Source organism: Ixodes scapularis, unplaced genomic scaffold, assembly GCF_016920785.2.
Source record: "Ixodes scapularis isolate PalLabHiFi unplaced genomic scaffold, ASM1692078v2 PGA_scaffold5__190_contigs__length_132052651, whole genome shotgun sequence".
NCBI lineage: Eukaryota > Metazoa > Arthropoda > Arachnida > Ixodida > Ixodidae > Ixodes > Ixodes scapularis.
The window spans coordinates 127444955-127467264 of NW_024609880.1; the positions used below are offsets into that span (position 1 = coordinate 127444955).

A 22310-nucleotide genomic window follows, 5' to 3' on the forward strand; every position below is an offset into this window, starting at 1 on the left:
TATTTTATATAGAAAGATTTGTAAATTCGCTCAATTGGGTATAGCTGGCCATCTCTTTAGGATTCATTTTATGTCAAATCCCTCGTTTAATTGCCAACCCAAAACATGAGACCTTATGAAGACACAGTTCAAAAATATGGATAAACTTAGCTTATAAATGAACAAGTGGAACAACCTTCACAAGTTTAGCTGGGTTTTCGTCTAAGCATTACGCAATGGTAGTGAAATGCGTGGAAAAACTATTTGATATTTGAATCGAAAATATTCGGCCAAAACCAGTATTCACTTCGAATTCGCTTTGAACTCAAAATCCACTATTTGCACAAGACTATAAGTCAACCTTTTTTTTTTCCCCGGAATTCTTGTCAAAACTTAAGGGCTGACTTATAATCGTGATTAGAGAATTTTGACCTACATTCGTGACCGAATTTTGTGACCCTACTGAGGGCATAGAGCTATCGAGTCCTTGAGCCGGCGTCATCGTAGAGCCGCGCTGCTTGTTGTTTCAAAAAGCTCTTGGTGCACAAAAACAACTGAAACGGCAGCAGCTTTTGGCCGGCACTGCTCACTGGTGCCCCTCGCTACGCAAGGGGAGAAGGAAAGAGAGAGGGATGCGATGTGCCATGCACCTTGCCCCTTCCTCTCCCCTTTATCCCTCTCTGCCTTGCGGACGCGCATAAAAAATACGGAGGTAACTTTTGCTTCTTGTTGCTCATGGCGGCTCGCACGTTGGTCACAGTGACTCGTGGCTGTGGCGTTGTCCGCGTCTTTGTATTTGGTCTTTCGTCGCTTCGCCGGTCGCCACCTTTTTTCGCTTCTTGTTGTCGTCATTTTTCAACGGTGTCAGTGAGGTATTGTTGCGAATTTGTGAGGACGTTTACGAAGCTGACGAAGCTTTTAACGTCAATGACATGTCCAGAAGTTCTGACAATGATTAGTTTTTTTTGGCGTTTCACTGTGATTTAGCTGAGGGCGCTGTAATAAAGATTTGTTTCTTTCCTTCGCCCAAACTTTCACATGTTCTTTAAAAAGCAAAAAGGTTGACCTATATTTGAATTATATTTTTTTATTCTCGGCGAGTTTAATATAAATGCATCGACCTATATTTGTGGTCGACTTATATTCGAGTAGATACGGTAGGTAGTACATAAAATTCGGTCAACACCTACAGGAAAACTGGTCCGAGTCTTATTGATGACCAATGGCCCGGTGAGGCCAGTGTTTTTTGGGGCCGTATTTTTAATCTCTCAATTTGATGTTGTCATTTAAGACTCGTATACCCAGTGGTGTAGATAGGCCATCTGGCACTTGGGGCCCTTATGTCGTTAGTATCCCCCCTCCCTCGTTTCTTGCTTTATTGGTTGGTTGTGATCTCAGGGAGCAAATTGTGGGGGGAGGGGCTACTCGGGGACCAAGCCCTCTCCCCCCCCCTTTACTTCATGGCTCCGCCACTGCATATATCGCTATATCGCTTGAATTTTTTGATAACTGGGAAGACCGAAGATGGTTTTTTATGACCTTGTGCTAAGGTGCAACAGAGTCCAGAGGCATCATAATATTTTTTTTCTTTTCGTGATTTGTTTGATAATTTTGTGAAATCTTAGCATTTTAAGATATTTTGCATAACTCAGTAGACTTCTTAGTAAGTTAACGCAACATCTATCTGAGAAGCTCAGACAGCATTTGCTAGTTGTCAAAACATATTTTAGGTGGGGCTCCGAGGAGTAGCGGTGCATTCTATTGCTGGGCCTTGGGACCCTACTTCTCCATTGGTCTTGCTCCGAGGCACCATTTATTCAGCTTTATCGAAAGAGGTGTGCACTAATTGTCATATGCTTATTGCTGCACTGGGATAACAGCTCATTTGTTAAGATACAAAGAAAAACAAATGCAGTAAGAAGAGTGGTGCTGAAAAATTTATGTATAACCCTTACCGTTGTAATTAGTTGTTATACTTATCATTACCTCAAAAAAAAAAAAGGCAAGCTTCATGCACAATTTATATGATGCGCAAAGTTGTCAGTGATGCAATTGCTGTGCCGTTTGCACCAAACTGCGCCAAAGGGCTGACCCTGCTACTATGTCCTGCTACATTTCGACAATATGCGATGAATTTGCCCCGACGTTGCGCCAAAATGTAATTTTACTTTATTAATATGACCCGCTACACGGCCATATCGTTACAGTAGACCTTCAATATTGTACTACTTGACCTTATCTCTGTATTAAACACTGACAGTACCCAGAAGGGGGGCAATATTCTCATGTTCGTGCTCTGCTCTGGTGGGTTAAACAGGGTTAGGTATACCTTTATACACAAACTCATCTGTGTTACGTCACGCCGCGGTGGTGGCACGTCGGACGCACTTTCGGTACGGGGCTGTGGGCGGAAGTGCCCATGTGAGACGTGTATTCCTGCATTGTTTTGAAAGGAACCAGACAAAAACCTGCCTTCTCGTCAAAACGCTGTGACTGGGGCTGTACCAAAAGTGTCGAGAAAGATGTTAAGGTCAGTTTTCATGCGCTCGGTTTGTCCGAGAACGTGGATATGTGCCGTGAAAAGGGAAAACCAGATGCCGTTGGACCACGATTGCTTGGGCGGGAAGCATTTTGGGTTGAATTCACGGATACTTCTGGTCATCAAATTTATTTGTTTTGTTCCAAAATGAGCGCCGGAAAATCGTCAAGTTGTACGGACCACTTGCGGACTACGTTCAGTGCGCCTTCAAGTTCAAACGGCCGCCTGATCGTTCGAACTGTCGTCTGCTCTTTCAAACGTTTCTGCTTGTCGTCTGCTCTTTTAGAGGACACCGGCCCGTAGACCACACGTGGGCCTGGTACTTGCGATAAGAAGTAAGTGCAGGCCTCAAAAGACTTAAGTTTGAAGGTTGATAAGCAGGCTGGACGTAAACAGTAGATACAAGGAGATGTTGATCATTGTTACCAGTGGCCATCACCGACTTGTTATGCCTGATTCACTTGGTTAGATTCTGCTTGTGATTTTCAGTATCGACGTCGACGTCTCAGCTACAGTTCACGCTTTTGCAGTCCGAGCGACGTCGCTACTGAAAATTGCGAGCGAAATCTCATCATGTGAATCAGGCTTTAGCGTACATTCTGCGGCGTCCACGCGGAATGAATCGCCGCATGTCAGATAGTTCACGCGAAGTTTTTCAAGGTTTTGCGGTGTAACGAGCCTCGGTAATTTCGCTGACGCCGCTCAAGTAGTCAGACATCGTTAGGAGGACGTAGAATCAACAATTTCAACGCCAAAAAGAGCGTGGGGACTCACACCGACGCCGACAACATCGCATTTCAATGGTTTGTTTATGGGCGACGGCGAGCTTCTTGCCGACACCCCCATCGCGCTTGCGCGGCGCCGGTGGTGTCCGCTAGGGGCGCTTCAGGCGCTCCGGTTTGTTTGTAAACATGAGTTGGTGTATTGAGCGCGCTTCTCACCGTGCACTGGTGCACTGCAGCGAAGCGACACTGTCTGATTGGTCCCACTTGAGGTAAAACAAAGTTTGACATGATTTTCGTAGAATATACTATTTGTTTACCTCAGGCTCTGCATTTAAAATAACCCTTTGCAGTAGTTCGCACTGTCCGTCATCATTAAAGGAATTGTCCGGTGATATCCGGAAATTACTAAGTTTGTGCGCTGGTCACGTAGAGAGGGCCGAAATACAGTGATATGTGATATTTATTTAATTAAAAGATGCCCCAATATTCGTTATATCAATTATGAACATCAATGCAAAGCTTCACGCCAGATTTCGCAAGTATGCATGGCTGGTCGTGTCGTGACGTCGCATCAGGCATGGTATTGTAAAATTTGCGGACATTGATTTATTCCCATTTTAATCAACACGGTTGATGGTGCGTACAAAGACCACCGTCGAAGAACTGAGCTTCCTCAATACCGTAAATCTTTTCTTTCTTAGAACAAAGTTGTTTTACTGGGACTTGGACCGACCATATCACTGAGTTGTTCTTACGAGGTTTGGTCGAAAGAGAAAAGATGATCCTTTTTGCATTTGGAATATGAACTTCTTCGACAAAATAGGAAACAACTGATCTTGAATGTGCTCAGAACTATCTTTATTTATTAATTTGCCACACAAAGGGGAAAACTGTTGTAGTGCTAACACTGTGCAAGGAGCCGAACATACTTCACTGCTACGGTTTCCGAGATGAAAACCAGTATGTTACGACACAAATAAATTTGGACCTTGCGAATCCCGACGGCAGATGTTTGGCAACAAGGACAGTAAGCCCATGGCCTTCAGCTCGGCCCCCGTGCCAAAGCGCTGTCGCTATGGCAACTGCTGCACCCGGGCGGGCTGCAAGTTCTTCCACGACAAGGACAAGGGAAAAAAGTGAGTCGCAAGTGTTTTCTTAGGCAGTCTGACTGACCGAACCGGCAGATTCCCAGGATTGGAACTTTTGTGTGATACTATGGTGTGCCGTACATTAAGAAACGCATGGCTCGCAGAAAGCTGCCTGCTCAACATGTTTGGTGCTCTTCTCCACTTGCCTTCAGCAGTCACTTTACTGAGGTGGAAAGAGTGGATGATTTTTTGGGAGGGGTTTGTCCTGCTCTTCTTAAAGGGACACTCACATGGTATTCATGCTCATCAAGGTTTTTCTGTACATGACATACGAGAGCTCATCTGCCCAGAACACAATGTGAAGCTCGAATTGTTTTCTTTCTGCCTGAAAACCGCCGATCGAGAACTGGCCAGTTTGAGTCGCACTCACTCTCTACTCTGTGGTTACGTGCCGTTCTCTGTGGTTTAGGCACAACCACCAAATGTAATCAAAGTCATCGGTCATCGAAGGCACAGACACAATATTAAAAATAGAAAAAAATAAATAATGATACCCATTTTTTATGGCTTCTAGAAAGCTGCCAATACGTTGATCGAAAAGAAAAGGTTACTACACAGTTATGTGATTTTGGCAACTCTATCCTCCTTTATGTTTCTTCTTACTCCAGTCCAGTTTCGGTTTCAGTTTTCAGCAGCTACGTTTTTTTACTTGCTTAAAGGGCAACTCCGCTCAATTCCAAAAAATTTAGGCTTACATGTGATTCCATTTCACAAAGCACTACTAAACAGCTCTACGCCTTCAGATTCTCGGAATGTGAAATAATATTTGTGTAATCTTAATTTAAACATCAGCTGATACCGAAACCGAAACTTCGGTTGCATCAGGCAACATTGCTCTTGTGTCGCCAGAGTCTAGACCGTGTCACATCGAACCACATGGTCTTGTGACGTTTGGGGGGGGGGGGGGGGGGGGGGGGGGGGGGCGAGGGACAGGACACGCGATGCGGGCAGGTCGCTTCGCATGGCAAGGACGGTGATGGCCCAAGGGAGAGGGGAAGGGGAGAAGACAGAAGAGGAGAGGGGGAGCGAAGAAACAGACCGAAAAGAGTGCAGGGCAGCGCAAACTAGCGCATCTGTGTTATGTTAATGACGTGGACGCCATTCAGCCAACACCGGAAGGAGAAACTCATGATGTCATCGTTCAATTTTGCTCTGAGAAGTAAAAACCAACAAAATGTGAGAATGACGTAGTCATGCCTCTGACGTAGTGGCTCAACGTTGGCCGTTCCAACTCCGTCGCATTGACTGCGCTGACGATTGCGCCTCACGTTGCACGCCAGAGTTGGCAGATTTCGGCGACTTGGCTCACTTGAAGGTTTGCTGGCCAGTTTATTAAATATATAGACGGAATAAGATCGTAATATTTGACATGGGGTCTTCCTGTATGATACTGAAGAGGGCTACATAGTTTTCTAAATATAACAAATGGAGTGGAGTTGCCCTTTGAAAATGTATGTGACACTGTAGCAAAATATTGATTGGGTAGTCTTTTGACACCATAATAAATTGTCTGGCAAAAAATAATAATTTTTTTTAAAGGGTGTTAGTGTTCTTTTAATCTGCAACAAACCATAGAAGTCCCTAGTTGACAAGACAGGTCATCCAGTGGTGATTTTTTATCGTCCCTTTTCCAGGTACGTTATTTTCAAGACGGACACAGACTCGAGTTCCCGCACGGCCTGCTCATGGCTTCCCTTATCCGTTCACATCAAACTCAACGAAGATGGAACAGTGGCCATTTCACGCTCTGACTGTAAGGTAAGGGGTTAGATCAAACATTCCATACTGTGTTTAACATCATTCAGCTCGTTTAATGTGGCCATGTTTTCCTTTACGGCAGAGCCAACACGGCCACTGTGTCCAAGGTTCTAGCTTTCGTACAAGCTACGAAGTAAGCTTTCGCTAACTGAGAGGCAGACTTATTGTTCAACTAAATTGTGTGAGAGGTCATGAAGAAAGACAGATCTTAATTTTGTTATCTTACAGTCTGCCCTTTTCATCTTTTTTTTTTTTTTTGTTTTATGTTTCATTGTAGCAAAATACTGATCTTCAGAGGTGGCGCAGCAGAATCTCTTTAAAAAGAACTACAAAGGATTGGAACACATTGTTTCAAAAGTTTCACTTATTGGAAAAAAAGAAGACCACTTTCAATGCATAGAAAATCAAGGTGACATTTACTCAGGTCTGAATTTTAACCCTTTCCCTACCTGAGTTCGTCCACACAGTTTGTACCGCTCCCCCCCCGAAGACGAGCTGGGCTCGTCAAGTTGATTCGGGCTCCAATGCGCTACTATGGACGAACTGGGCTAGTCCACATGTTTCCAGTTAGCTTTGCCGTAGATAGAAGGTGCTTCACGGAAAATAAAAATGTGGTATAGATCTCTCAATTTGGCAGAAAATTGTTCTAACGCAGGCAACAGGGGATTTAAAAAATGGCGGCGTCAACGTCCGGTCGTTGCGTTCGTAGTGACGATCTTGCCTCAAAATTGGGGCAAAAACGAAGATATTGTGATGTCTCTCCAGATTCGGAAGACGAGGAAACGCATCTTTCATCGGACAGCGAGTGCGATGCAACTGAGTTATTGGATTTTTGCTCAGACAGCTCCGATTCCGATGAGGAAATCTAGTCGGCGTGTCGGTATTGGACAAGAATCAACGTAAAAATCCCCCTCCAGCCCCTCCACTTTTTGCGTTCACTTTGCATGCAAGGTGATGTGAACTGTCTGCGGTACTGCTACGCACGGCCTTAACGTCCATGTGCAAGGTGATGTGAATTGTCTACAGTAATGCAGCGAAGCCAAACTTTAGCCCCCTTTTCTTTTGCAGTGTGTTCAAAGATTTCTTTAAAAATACTTTTTTTGCATTTGTTTTGGCATTTGTATTGAATATTAAATTTATAGGGCACATTAAAAAAATCAATATTTTTAAATTGTTTTTTTTTTTTTTTTTCAATCCTTTTGCGGTAGGCAGAGGGTTAAGCAGAACCAAAAGGTTCTGCTTAGTAAAGGAACCATGAAATGATTTTGTAAAACTTTTTTTCACTAGTTCTTAGAGTAAGTACTAACTAATGCTCATAAAGCACGGCACAGGAATAACTATTTGTTAGTGTTTTTGCCACAGGACTGCGTTCAAGAGCCTCCAATTCATTTTCCTACTCAAATTTCAGTTTTAATCGCTAACTGGATGCACTCAAACCTTAAAGAGATGAAGCAACACTCCTAACTTCGAAAAGATTTGCAGTTTTAAATTTTTACATTGTTCATCTTACCAAAAGGGATGAAAAAACTGCCTCATTCTTTTAAAATATCTTGATTACGTTGTGTAATAGCAAAGCAAAGAACGGAAATATTTTGTGATTTGCAGCCGTCGTATGGCGGCCATGGGAGCATAAAGGCAAGGTGAATTCCTAGAGGCATTGTAATAAGTTGGCAAGATGTGCCATTATGTGCTCAATATAATGCTATATTTTATAAATATTGTTGTTTCAAAATGACTAAATGCATCAAAAACCTCTTAAAACGGAGGTTCGGGCGAGTTGGTTGTTCATGACTGAGATGGAAACAGCGCACCCTCAAAACAAGCACTCTAAGCTTTCATGCACACAAAAGAAAGAACCACTTACACAGCGCTGACTGACAACTCTATGTTATATTTACAATTTTCGTTGTCGTCTTTCTTTGGAACTAGGGTTTCTATGGCAAAAAATTGCCCTTTTCTTCTTCCTTTTTTTCTGTGCTTTTGTAATAGGAAGCTAAACCATAGGAAGCTTAGCCATACAATAGGGGGGATCGGTGGCCGAGTGGGCTAAAGCGCACACCCAGCTCGACGCGCGTGGAGCGAAAGCTCGCGCTGCAGAACCCAGGGATCCTGGGTTCGAGCCCTGCCCGTCTCGATCTGGATGAGCATCGTACCGGCATGCGGTCGTGTATCACTACTGCGTGGTGCACGTTAAAGACCCCAGGCTAGCGGTTGTACCGCACTGGCTACATTGCTCATCTACAGTGGGTAACAATGTCGCCATGTTCTGGCAGACTAAACTCCCGCTGTATAAACAACTAACGACTAATTTGTTTTTGTTTTTAGCCATACAATAATTTTATGGTTTAGCTTCCTATTACAAAAGCACAGAAAAAAAGGAAGAAGAAAAGGGCAATTTTTGTCATAGAAACCCTAGTCCCAAAGAAAGACGAAAACGAAAATTGTAAATATAACATAGAGTTGTCAGTCAGCGCTGTGTAAGTGGTTCTTTCTTTTGTGTGCATGAAAACTTAGAGCAGTTGTTTTGAGGGTGCGCTGTTTCCATGTCAGTCATCAAAAACCTCATATCATTGACAAAGTTGTACTTCTACTTATATGCTCAGTTTCAGTGGCACAGTCTGCTTGAGGTGAAAAAAACTATTTATTTTTTGAGCGTCACTTCTTCGCTATTACGTAAGTGTCCAACTTCCTTACAACAAAGCTCGCGCTTCCCCCCCGCCCCCCCTTTCTCGACATCACTCAGACCAGGCTGAGACCAACCTTCAGGTCGCCATGTCAATCGCAAGCAGACGCCATGCATGCTGGGGACCTTGAAAGAAAATTAACCGGGTTATCCGTGTCCCCGTTGCACGTCACTGCGCACGTGACTCGGAAAATGGTGTAAGAGTTGAGAGTGGTATGGAGGCACCCAAAACGTCAATTATTTGACATATATATATGAAAAAAAAAAATGAATGTGTGCAGCCTGGCTTTTAGTTCTGTAGTCCAGACGTGGCAGGGAACAACTGCCACTATGATTTGCACGAAGTTCACACATTATTGCACTGCCCCTTTAATTAAGCAGACAAGCTAACAAGTATCTCCCGCCAACATTATCTGTTCAGTTTGGCTTGCTGAAGGTTCCAAGAGTTCCAGAAGTAATGGGCAAAATGAAAAAAATGCTGCAGCCAATGGCTTTTTGGAACCCTCGTACGTCACGTGGGGGACGGGGGGGTGTCATGACGATGAGATAACTGAACATGAGAAAAAAGGCTTATCTGGTTTCTTGCTGCTAGCTTCCATTTCACAGTTCCTTTAAACATGCTTTACCTCAGTAAATCCTACTGCGGCAGTACTGCCGCTAGCTAGGAGGTGTTTTACACCACCAGTTCTATGAGACACGTTCGAACCGAAGCCACCTCGGTGGCTCCTAGGTAAAGTGCCGGCCTTTGAATATCCCTTTGGTGCGTTCGAATCCTGGCCGAGGCATCCGCAGTCTGACGGTGGCTTATTGCGGAGAAGACTGTGTTACTGAGATTTGGGGTTCATGTCAAAAGATCCCCAGGTGGTTGATATTAATCCTCAATCTTTCGCTGGGGTATTCTAGGCTCTTTTCATTGGTTTGGCACCTAAGCTTTTAAATATATGTATCGGTCAAGTTCAACTTTAATACTCTCCAGGGCACCCATCAAGAATGTATTACATGAGAAGCAGAAAGGGGGTGGGAGGCAGCAGGGGCAGGCAGGAGAAAAGCAACAATCTAAATGTGCTGAACACAGAGCAACATATGAAATAGAATAAACACTATTCACATGTCAATTAACACAGAATATACATACACATAGGTGAGTGGCACTTTCGGGTAATCATAATTGGCAAATAAATTAATAAAAAAAAGTGAAAGCCGTTTACAACTCCCTGTAACGCCGAATTGGAGCGCAGCTCTTGAGGAGGAGGAGTGGAGGGTATATTCCTCCTCCTCCCTCGTGATCATGCCTGCTAGTCCTCCTCCCCTCCTGCTCCCCCTCCCTCTCCTTTACCACCTCCTCGTCCTTCAAGCTCCTCCCCTCCCTTCGCCTCCGCCTCCTCGTCTCTCCTCCCCCCCTCCTCCACCTTCGTACTGCTTTCCTCCTTGCCGCTCAAGCCGGAAAGGGTCGCGTAAGAGCTGTGCTCTGAAATATAGAGTCAGGACAAATATTTTGGAGGGTTGAAATTTTATTGATTGGGGAAAAACCGTGGCGTATATTGGAAACTGCGTTTCCAATATACTCATGCTCATCCTCCCTGCTCATCCTCCCTGCTCCCCTGCGTTCTCCTCTTCCCCTCGCGGGGGCCACGTGATCTCGGGGGGGGGGGGGGGGGGGGGGGGGAGGGGAGGGGGTAGTCACGTGACCCTCCCGAGGCCACGTGACCCCCCGCTGAAGTCATGTGACCCCCTCCCCCCCGAGGTCACGTGACCCCCCGAACCATACTAGACAATGAGGGGAGGAGGAGGAGGAGGAGGAGGAGGAAGAGGAGGAGGAGGAGGAGGAGGAGGAGGAGAGGGAGGGGCGCGGTTACGGCGACGCCGACGCCGACGGCGACGCCGACGGCGACGCCAACGGCGACGCCGACGCCGCTCAGGCTGGAAACGGGCCCCTAAGAGCTGCGCTCTAAAAAAACAAGCACATATTTACAGAAGTAAATATGTGCGATATCATCTGTGGGAGAGTTCCAGTTAATGAACCGAATCGAAGCCTTCTCTTAGCTCAAAGGGAACCTAACCCCATTTGACGGAACCCTAGGTGGAGCCAGCTCCCGAGACAAAGGTGGCAACGGAACAGCCTTCGAAGCGTCGGGAGAAGAAACTCATGGGCAGCGCACCGGAGATGGACAGTGGGGACTCCGGGGTGCTCTACGAGCTGACGGCGGTGGTGTCCGTGGTGAACAACACGCGCACCAACATTGTGAGCTGCGTTCGAGTGGGGCCCTCGTACCACCTGCACCACCAGGGCGGTGCCGCCAGCCAGTGGTACCTTTTCAACGACTTCACCATCGTCCCCATCTCGCCGGTGAGCGAAGGCCTGACGTTTTGTCATCTACAAGAGGTTCCAGGCAGACTGTGACGCTTCCTTTAGAGAAGGAACCCAGAAAGCTGCCAAAAAAGAACAGTTGCTCTGATCTATCGCTGCTCTTGTTTTAGTATAAACATCCTCCTGAGAGAGACTGTTAATCGTAAAAAGAGCACATTATTGTACATTTACGGAATGAGAGTTTTAAAAATGCCGTTGACAAGGGGGGGAAGTTGGACCTGATGGTGATCCATAATATTTAATATTTTAAATATTATTTAGAAATGCCTCTATGTATGTGATGAAAAAAGGAAGTACAAGGAGGCATTCTCGAAAAATAGAAAGTATAGCACTACTCTAAGGCATTTCATTTTATTTTGGAGCATAACATTAATGTCCTTATGACTGAAATTTGGAATTTACCATGCACAGGGTGATCGGAAAATACTTTCCTCTGCTTGGAGCATAGATTGATTTTTATTTTCTCACATTTTTGCTAGCCACTGATGTTTTATTCGTTTCTCGCGTATTTTGGTTTATGAATTGTTGTTTTTGCTGTAGTTTTGTTCTTGAATTTTAGGAATAATGGTATCCGAAGAAGGCCGTGCCGTGATTGTTGCACATGACAAGTGGGGAATGCGGCGACGCCCTTCTAGGGATTCTTTTCACAGACAAGAAGATCTTTACCGTTGAACTGCACTGAAATACGCAGAATCAAAGCAAACTGCTCCCCAAAGAAGCTCTGTGCGCTGTGAATGCAGAAAATGTCAATTTTCCCAAGTCTGTCATGGTCTAAGCTGGGATATCTGGATTAAGCAAGACCAAACTGGCATTTTCCCCAAAGGGGGCGAAAAATTAACAATGCAACCTACCGGGAGCTCATTGTATTAAGTATATGCAGAGTTTTCTGCTCTTTCGGTGCATAAAACGTTTTTTTTTTAGCTGAGTGAAAAGTTAGGGCTGTTTTTTTTGCGGGACAGTATTTTCCGATCACCCTGTATATTTTTAAGGCTGGTGTCCACAGGGTGACTGCAGCGTTACGAAAGAGCGGCATGGAAAACCATGAGACTGCCGCTAAATTTAGCGAACTTACGTCCCGCTAATTAATTAACATTAATTAATAATAACAATTAAATAACTTTACAAAACAAATTATGCATCTTTCGAATGCAGGCTTTGTTTCTTCCGACATTATCTGTGGGATTAAGATTCAAGTGGCATTCCTGCTCAGCACATTCCCCTTGTCTCAAACCCCTGTTTTATTTTAATTTTCATTTGCTTTATTTTCAGTGCCTTTCAAACAGCTGTACACCTTTTTAGTGGTGCACTAAGTCTTAATAAGAAGGATTCACATCTCAGGAAAAAATGTTGACATGTCAGAATGAAAGGAAGACGTCATCGATGCACTTTCTAAATGTTTGTTGGCATTCAAAACTATGAGTATCAAATTTATCTAAGTTGGATTTGAATTTGTTAGAACCCAGTTGCACACGGGTAATGGGATCCGTGTTGCGAAAAAATGGAAGGATAAGAAAACGAGCGTACACAACTAGAGCTTCGAGGAATATGTAAATATTCACAATTCAGTAGCGCTGTGTAATGAACACCATTAACAACCTTATGCAAAAGTATAAAATCACGCATCATCCGTCTATTATACAAAGAGTATAAGCCAATTAGTTCACATATTCTCTCATAGTCATAAAAAACTCTTTGAATTGCAAATAACGATCATAAAAGATGCGTATAAATCTTCTTTGAACTTGCCTTATTTCCAGGAAGAGGCAGTGTGGCTTCCCCTCGACTGGAAGCTCCCATGCGTCCTCTACTACAGCTGCGTCGACCTGGCCTCCAAACACCGGACAACAGGTACAACATGGTTGTTGTTTTCATTGTAAAGGCATGCAATGAAACCTGCTGTAAATGTATACTTCATTTTAGTTGCATTCATGGGCATAGGACACTCGATCAAAGTGGTCTATTTGGTAAACGTCAGTTCAGTTTATTCAAACTTGGGGCATGTCCAACGCATATTGTCTGCCTTCAACCCTAATAGACAAGTCGTTAGCTTATCTGCAACAAGACATTGTGGCCACACTTTTGATCCGAACTGACTTTAGCAGTGGAGTTTCAGTGCATAGTGGACAGTGCTTAGACAGACTAGGTTAGCTCCCTAATCTTTGATGAGATGCCAAATATAGCTTTATTTAGTTCAGGGGTTCTCAAACTTTTTGGCCTCACGGAACCCCAGGAAGCTTCAAAGACTGCTGCGGAACCCCCCCCCCCCCCCCCCCTCCATATTTGCCGACCGAGAAGCAACAGATGCACAACTGAGGGCGATTCTGCTTGTGTTGCTTCCCATATATCCCCTCCATATCGATCGCAATGTCAGTACAAAGTGAGATGAAGGTGCTTTGCATGGTCCTGCCGCACAGCCTGCGGCATGGGGGGGGGGGTTGCAATTTGGGTGTTTGTGGAACCCATGAGACCAACTCGTGGAACCCCTGTGTTCCCCGGAACCCAGTGTGAGAACCCCTGATTTAATTATTAATAAGGCAAAAGCCTTATGTGTCATCGTTCAGTCGACCTTCAAAGTCCTTGAGCGAAAACCCGTTGAGACACGAAAGGTACTAAAACCGGCGACATGAAAGGTAGAAAAACCCACGGTTCACCACTAAACCACGAGATGGCGTTACTTGTGTTATAATCGTCCCTCCAAAAAGAGTTTTCGCTTTTGCCCCTCGCTGGCGTCGAGCCAGCAACCTTCCTACACAGTACCCCTCCGCCACAAGCGGAGGGGTACTGCCACATCCGTAAATCATGTGTCTGTCTTTAATGCATCGGTTGCTGCATCGGCTGCGCGCTGCCAGTGCCAGTTGCTTTACAAGCAGTGTGCAACGCTGACATCTACCGAGTAGCGCGCCATGTTGGGCACGCCTGTGGAGAGTCATCGCAGATGGCGCCAGCCGCGTTCTGCCCCGGCTATATGTGTGTGTTTTTAATCCATCGGCGTTTGGGCTTTTGCCTTCAAGTCGTCTTAGAGATAATATAAAAGACCCTGTGAATTTTTTTTTTTTTTTTTTTTGTTGCATGTGTCTCTTTATTTTTTTTATGTATTTTTGTACTTTATGTTCATTAAATCATAATTTAAAAAAAAATTCCAGTTTAGTCATAAATATTTTTGCAGTTATAGAATTCTTTAGTAAGCTCTGAAAGTGTTTCCATTGGTGATCTTTCAACATCTTACCAAAATGCTAGGGAACCAAAGCTGGTCCTGATGAAACCATGCAGTGCTCAGATTCGTAGAAAGATTCCACACATATTTTACCAACTGTTTGACACCCTTTGTAACTTGGCAAAAAGGTAAATGCTATGACCACCGTAAGCCAGCCAGAGTGACAGGGCGAAGCCTGTTGCAACTCTCAGCAAGCAAAGTGTACTTTCACGGTGCATTGTCTTGCATTTCACTTCGAAGCTCCGATTGGCTCACTGGGGTTGTGGCTTTCACCATTTGTTAAGTTAAGCTGGAACAGAATATTTATTTATTTATTTATTTATTTATTTCATCTACCCTCAGGGCCTAAGGCATTAGAGAGAAGAGTGGTCACAAACTGTAGTGATGAAATAACAAAGTGCATGGAGTTACTATTTGTACAATATAAGCTTTGGCATTTTTGAACTGTTGGTGACCTTCAACTGATGCTGCCAGCAGCATTGCATTCTTTTGATGCACTCTTCTGAGTGCATCTTTATCACCCTCTTCTGATGTGCGATAAAGAAATGACTGAAAAGAAAATTAAACACATTTACGATCCTCTGTAATGTGAAATTAGAGCGCAGCTCTTTGGGAGGAGGAGTGGAGGATATGGAGGGAAGGTATGCCTCTCCTCCCCCTCATCCTCCTCCTCCTCCTCCCCCCCCCCCCCCGCTTCCATTAAGTGGGAAATATAGCAAAAATTTCCCCGCTAAATTTATCACGAAATTTATCAAAAATGTCCTTGCTAAATTAGCAAAACATTTAGAGAAAATTTTCCCGCTAAATCTAGTCGGAAATTTAGCAAAAATTTCCCTGCTAAATTTAGCGGGTTAGGTTTCCTCGCTAAACTTAGCAAGTATATTGATGTCGCGTGACCTCAACACCAATTCAGTTTCCCCGCTAAATTTAGTGGGGAAACTGTGACGTCCCATAATGCAACACCCGCGGTTACATTGACGCCAACAGCACTCAGCCCGGAAATGGGTGCCTGAGAGCCACGCTCTAAAATGCATTAGTTCTGCGCAATGAAATTGGGACCTTATGAACTTGATGTAATTGAGACTGAACTTATTAGGTTGGTGGGGGTAAAATGGTGGTATGAGACAGTGACAGTAAAAGAAATAACCAGGGCTGTTTTGGCAATGCAGTTGTAACTCTAGCAAAGTGCCAAGTTTGTTTTCTGCAGTGAGTGAAATAGTTTGGCGCCCGTTCCAGTCAAGACGCCCCTGACGGTGGACGTGTTCCTGCAAGACATGTCCCTGGCTTCTGATGGTGGGCGCCGCCATGTCACCTTTCAGCCCCTCACTGCCAACGAGATTCTGAGGCGGGGCGACATCGTGGCCATGGACGCCGAGTTTGTCACCCTCAACCAGGTTTGTTCCCCCCTATTTGGGCTGAAAGTGTTGGCGTCCAAGTTGAGAGACAGTGGCTACCTCTTAGAATGGATGCTTGGGCGAGTTGGGTATTCATAATGTAGTGGTAACAACTATTATCACATAATAATAGTGGTTACCTCTTTTGGCTCCAGCTATGCCTGCAGCAGTCCTTGCTTTTATGTAATTTTTATTCTTATTTCTTTTATTTTAAGGGGAAACACTGGTCTTCAAGTTTTTTGCTTTTAGTTTTTACCAAACCCAATGAAACTACAGAAGTGTGTGCTGTTCCTATTGGTGATTTAAAGTATGTGATAATTTTTTCAGCAGTTAGATTTTTCCCTAAAATAACTAAAACTTGCATGCCATGATCTGCAAAGCCAATAGGGAGCAATCTTCTCGACAAAAAATTATGTTTAATAAATGGCTAGATACTTAAAGAATACAATGTTGGAAGTATGTTTTATACTGAACCATCATTATGGGTTTTACAAGACATTGAAGTTTGGTGCTCAATGTGTGGTTGCCATGTAATAACGCAATAGATAAATTTAAACAAATTTTCTTAATGCATTTTGAAAAATTTGTTCTGAACATTGCATGCTTTATACATTTAAGTATGCTGCAGAAAAAATTATATTTCTATCTGCCCTAGATGCTGTGATATCCTCCCTGCAAATTTGCTAAGAGTAAAAGGTTTGCATTCTGAGAAAGCACTATTTTAGCAAGAATTTCAATGCAAATTCAGCCTGCATAAAAACAGTATAAATTTATATTATGGCTCAAATATTGGTCTGCAAAATTTGAAACTTGGTAGATCAGAAGAAAAATAGCTGCAGATTTTAAAATAGCTATTTGCGAGGCAAAGCAATTTTTTACAGATCCGGCACCGAAAATTCTTGTCGCTCCCTAACAGACTGCCAGCAGTGAGGCCAAGGGAGGTTGGTAGGCAGGCATTTTAAAGGCATGACTCATCCTTAACATATGTATCAAAAATGTTATCAAGAAAACTTGACATTTTCAATATATACAGTATCCCCCATAAATAGGCCGTTCCATTCATCAACGGGGCACAAGGATTTGTTATGTTTTATACTAGTTGCATTATCGAAGTTTTGCATATGCAACATATTTCTGAATATCAATAAAGTAATTGCCATACAGTAGTATTCTAAAAAATAATTTCATTCGAGTCAATATTATCATCCTGGTACTTACGGGCAGGATATCCTCGCCCTTATGTAAGAACTTAACACGGGATGTGCTTAAGGGATGGGATCTCTTGAGGAAAGTATGATGGAACGCCACGAAGAACCGACACCAAATGTGTGGCGTGGACTCCAGGGGAAGCAAAAGAATACACAATGGAGCAGAAATAGTGATAAATGGAGGAGAAGAAAGAAGGAAATTCTGAACGTCTCCCAACGAGAATCAGTCCCAGGATCCCAAAACTCTCAGTCCGACGCTCTACGACCGTGCTGAAGGGCAGATTTGTAAAGAGATATAACTTTGCTACATCAAGGCAGGAAGTGTATGTGGGTAACTGCGGTACCATATCACGGGATTATATTACGTGATTTGATGTTGCGGAAAATATTCGAAAGAGCTGTGGGAGGGTGTGGAAGTGAACAAACTCAATGGGTTCTTTGTATACCAACTCTTACTGTAGGATCAAGGTTAGTCGAGCATTTTGTATCTTTTTGGTGGTAGTGCCAGTTTGCTCCATATGGTTTCACTGCATATTTTTGATGAATCGTGATTGTGATTATGGCAATGATCACAATTACTCGCAGGAAGAAGCGGAGATTCGGAGCGACGGGACACGGTCCACGATCCGTCCTTCACACATGTCCGTCGCTCGCATATCCTGCCTTCGAGGGTGAGATATGGAACTACTTTTAGATTTATTTTGTTTCATTTCTGAGTGGTGTAATGTAACTGCCATGCATTAAAGCACTCGATGAAGGTGGTATCGCTCAAAAGTGCTGTTGCCCTTGCTTCACATTTTCAGAGTATTGTTGGTGTTGGTACAATGTTGTTCATGTAATGTGTGTCTGTCGAATGCTAACAATTATGTTTCTTTGTAGCTTTAAGGACGTTCTAGCATTACTGCCTCTATTGTTGCGCAGAGGAGCATATTTATGGGCAGGCTCATAGATATATCAATAGCCTTCAGGGCAGCAACGTAGAGTGATCAATTTATGCGGTTTTGGCAGCATTGAAGAAAAGTGATTCCCGTGGTGGTAAGCTAGTGTGGTTTAGTAACATTTACTATTCATTGCATCCTTTGATTATTCTATCAAGGTCACTAGGTAGGAGGAGGTGACTGTTTGTGCATTTTACTTGACAAAATATTAGACAACCATCACATTAATTTATGACATTGAAACCTGCATTTACTTTTACTAGTATATAGTATGCTGGATGAGATGACTGCATTGCCTTTTTGCTTTTCAGTCAGGGCTCTCTCGAAGGCGTGCCCTTCATAGACGACTACATTGCAACTCAAGAACAGGTGAGTGATCTTCTTCTTAAGCGGAGTGCAAGTTTGTCTGCTTCTTTGGCAGGGGTTGTGATGATATGCCAAGCTCCAATTGGCTCTGATTGAAGGATAGTTGGTAGATCTCTAGGGCAGCCTGCTTTGAGGTCTACACACTATCTTTCAATGACCGCCAATCGGAGTTTGGCCTTCTGACGTCACTACAACCCCTGCAAAAGAAGCAGACAAACTTGCGCACCGCACTGGTTTAGTTCCAAGCACTGCTGAAAGGGATGCTGCAACATGAGCATTGGAATAATGCTCACAATGCTCAAAAGCGAGTGTTTCTTACAACTTCTGCTTTTGCTCTTTTATGTGCACGTGTACAATGGGCAGCACTATGATCTGGCACAGCCAATTAGCAGACGAAGGGGCAAAGTGTTGCTTGGAATGCTTCTGGCATGCTAAGTCAGGGACGAGACTGCTACAATTCCACAACAGTGAATAATTCGATTCAACCTTTCTTCTTACAGCTTGCTTGGGTCTCTTTATTTGCTTGAATCTTTCAGTTTGATGTTAGGGGATGAAATACAGTGCACCTATGGCAGGCGCAACATAATTTCGGCTGTAATTTGCTTGCCAAAAAAGCTGCTATAGATCCTTAGGGAATACCTCAAATGTGAAAGAGATGTTTATGCTGACAACTTTAACGTTTGTCTGTCTTTTTTTCTGCAGGTGGTTGATTATTTGACGCAGTTCTCGGGCATCCAGCCGGGTGACTTGGACGTGACCATTTCGTCCAAGCACCTCACGACCTTGAAGGCCACCTACCAGAAGCTGCGCTACCTCATGGACGAAGGGGTCATATTCGTTGGTCACGGCCTCAAGAACGACTTCAGGGTCATCAATCTCGTGGTACTTACAAACTTTCGCAGCTGGATGGGCAGGAGAGAGTCTGAATGCCATTTTTTTTCTTTTTTACGAGATAATACTATAGGCATTGGATTGGAGTTGTACAGGAAATCAACTTTTCAGAAACCTTCTTACAATACTACTATATTTGCTTTGGGCCCGGCCCTGGCATTTGTAACTTCTAAAGCATTATAGGTAAACCATAGTTTTGCGAGTGTCCACCACATTTAGGAAGTTTAGAAGGTGCAGTTTTTATGCCTGTGTGAAGGAAACTTAAAAAGAATCGGGCTTTCTTGTTTAGCTGAAAGAGGTAAAGTTTTTGTTAATCTAATAGTAAAGCAGGCACCACCTAGCTTTCCTACAGAAATAGAAAGATTGCAACATCTTGCAAATTTGCTGCACAGCCACCGTGACACAAACGTCATCTGGGTGGTCAATTGAAAATGTCATTGTTTAAAACCTCCTCTCCAGCTTTCGCTCTGCTAAAGCGAAAAGAGGTGGGAGGAGCTTCTCCTGAACTCGGACTGTCACCGACTGTAGTTGGGAGTTGCTAAATAGCCCTTTGCGCATCTTATCGTTTTCGTATTTCGAAATGCCTGATAGCAGCATCCTTCCTGTCTATGCAGGTACCTCCTGAACAGGTGATAGACACTGTGCTCCTTTTCCAACTGCCCAACAAAAGGATGGTGTCGTTACGGTTCTTGGCTTGGCATTTCTTAGGTAAGTACCCCTTGTGCTTGGCTTGCCTGCATAAACACAACACCTGCTGTTTTCATCATTCTTAAAGGCTAACCTGCCATTGAAAAAGTGAGAAAGGGGGATTTATGCGTTTTTAGAACTTGCCAATTTGAATCGCACTCACTCTCTTCTCTGTGGTCACGTGCCATTCTCTATGGTTTAGAAGCAACCACCAAATATAATCAAAGTTGTGGGTCATCGAAGGCACACACCCAATATTAAAAATAGAATAAAAAATATGATACCCATTTTTGTGGCTTCTAAACAAATGCAAAAACAATCATTGAAAAAAAAAAAAATGTGGCTTTTGCCAACTCTCTTGTCCTCTATATTTCTTCTTCCTCCCCAGTCCAGGTTCCAGTTTTGGTTCTGAGAAATTGCGTTTTTTGACTTTATTAAAACATATGTGACGCTGTAGGAAAATATTAATTGGGTAGTCTTCTGACACCATAATAAATTGTCTGGCAAAAAAATAAAAAAAGTGTTTTTGGGTGTGTGTCATTGTTTCTTTAAATTTTAATTGAAACGTAAGCTGAAATTGAGGGTGAATCTTCGGCTCCGTCGGGCAACATTAGCCTTGGGCCGCCAAAAACATGGCTACCACGTGGTACGAGATGTCACGTGATCCTTTATGCGATAACGGGCAGGATTGGAGTGGGACACAGTTGGGGCGGGCATGTGCCAGGCGCAGGTGCCGTCTGCACCGCAGCCTTCGCCATGTTTTGGTGTCTCCGATATCCGACGACGTCTGTACAACTGTGGCATCAGTCTGCGCACATAGTGTGAACAAAACTCAGAGAGACCACAATCACAGACAGTGAGACGACAGCGGCGGTTGTGACGCAGAAGACGGTGGGACCGCCGGACGGCTCCCAAGAAGCTCGCTGCGCAATCACGTGGACACCGCCTAGCACCGAGAGGAAGTGTCACCCGTTACACTTTCCCAGAGAAGTAAAAACAAACAAAGAGGGACAATGTTTACGACGTTTAGCTAAAAGCTGGCTACGCCAACGCCGTAGCCTTGACTGCGCTTTTGATTGCGTCTCGATTTGCCCGCTTGTCGGCAACTTGGCGCGTTCCAAAGTTTGCCCGACCGTTTAAGAAACAAACATTTAGACAGAACTAGGTCGTAATATTTGCCACGTGGCCTTCCTAGGTGATACTGAAGAGGACTATATTGTTTTTTCAAATACAGGAATTGAGCGGAATCGCCCTTAAAGTTAAGCATGATTATAGTGGAGTCCCTTTCTCACGTGGCTAAAAGGAATACAAATAGTACTTGAAACAGAATTTCCGGATAATGTAAGCAACCCTGGGGTAGTACTGTGTTCATTCATTGCTGTCCAGATAGCCTTGTGGATGTCGCACGATTGCTGCTTTTTTATTGGAGTTTCTTTCGTTTGTTGCGGTACATACATCAAAAAGAAATGTTTCTGGAGAAACATTTTACTCAAACTCTATGCTTTGTAGAAAAAATAATGTATTTAGGAAAGACTTGCAGTTAGACTGGGAAACAAATATTAGTCTCGCTTTCTTCGCTGTTGTTACCTCACGCAGGCCTCAAGATCCAGTCGAAGATGCACGACTCCATCGAAGATGCCAAGACAGCGCTTCGCTTGTACCGGAAGTACCAACAGCTCGAGAAAGATGGCAAGGTGATAGAAGCCCTGAAGGAAATGTACGAGGCCGGCAGGAATCTGTCCTGGAAAGTACCTGGCACAGAAGAGGAATGACAAAACGACTTTTGGGGACACTGGTGTTGGTAGTGGGGTGGGAAAACCCTTGCATGCAGTTTACTGTCAACAGTACTACCTCTGTTCAACTTCTCGCAAGCCACACCCAGTGGTACGAAGGCTGCAGAACATAATGCATGCATCATGGAAGAGGTTACAACAGAACATATCTGACTTCTGCCAGCTGGAAAGTTCGGAGATGCACAGAGACTGGTTTCTAGATAGAGTTGGCCCACTGTGGACTGAAACAACCTGTGAGTTCACTGCGTCGCATTTAATAACTGCTCCCGAAGCAGGCGAAAAAGAATAAACCATGTTTTATTTTGTTACACCGACGTCTCGTGCGTGTTTCATTTAGCGTAAATGATCATGCTTGTTTCTGTGTGATGTGTTAAAGTTAGTACAGATCTGGATGCCTGGCTACTGTACTTCGTTTTACCTTAAGCCCAGACGCAGCCGATGCTATCTGTTGAATAAGACAGCATCAAATGCGCACTATCAAGGTGTTCATCATGTTTCTGTGTCTGTGTTCTGCCGTCGCTGAACTAATCACAAACAGAAAAGGCCTAGTGGCTAGCGCTTTTGACGCTGCTTGATTGGTCTCATTACATCACAGCGTCAGTTGTGTCGAAGTATAGCA

General features: G+C 43.9%; 1 protein-coding gene across 2 annotated transcripts in view; it reads left to right on the forward strand.

Annotated features, from left to right (window-relative positions):
- The window catches only part of LOC8052644 (PAN2-PAN3 deadenylation complex catalytic subunit PAN2), a 47896-nt gene extending 25897 nt beyond the window's left edge, over positions 1-21999 (forward strand). For both annotated transcript variants that reach the window (XM_029967419.4, XM_029967418.4), the window contains exons 18-27: positions 4252-4379; positions 6026-6149; positions 10913-11179; positions 12958-13048; positions 15651-15808; positions 17602-17687; positions 18266-18323; positions 19023-19202; positions 19826-19919; positions 21495-21999. In XM_029967419.4, the coding sequence (XP_029823279.2) occupies positions 4252-4379; positions 6026-6149; positions 10913-11179; positions 12958-13048; positions 15651-15808; positions 17602-17687; positions 18266-18323; positions 19023-19202; positions 19826-19919; positions 21495-21670 (1362 nt within the window). In that variant the 3' untranslated portion in view covers positions 21671-21999. The remainder of the gene's footprint in view (positions 1-4251; positions 4380-6025; positions 6150-10912; positions 11180-12957; positions 13049-15650; positions 15809-17601; positions 17688-18265; positions 18324-19022; positions 19203-19825; positions 19920-21494) is intronic.
- Positions 22000-22310: the final 311 nt, after the last annotated feature.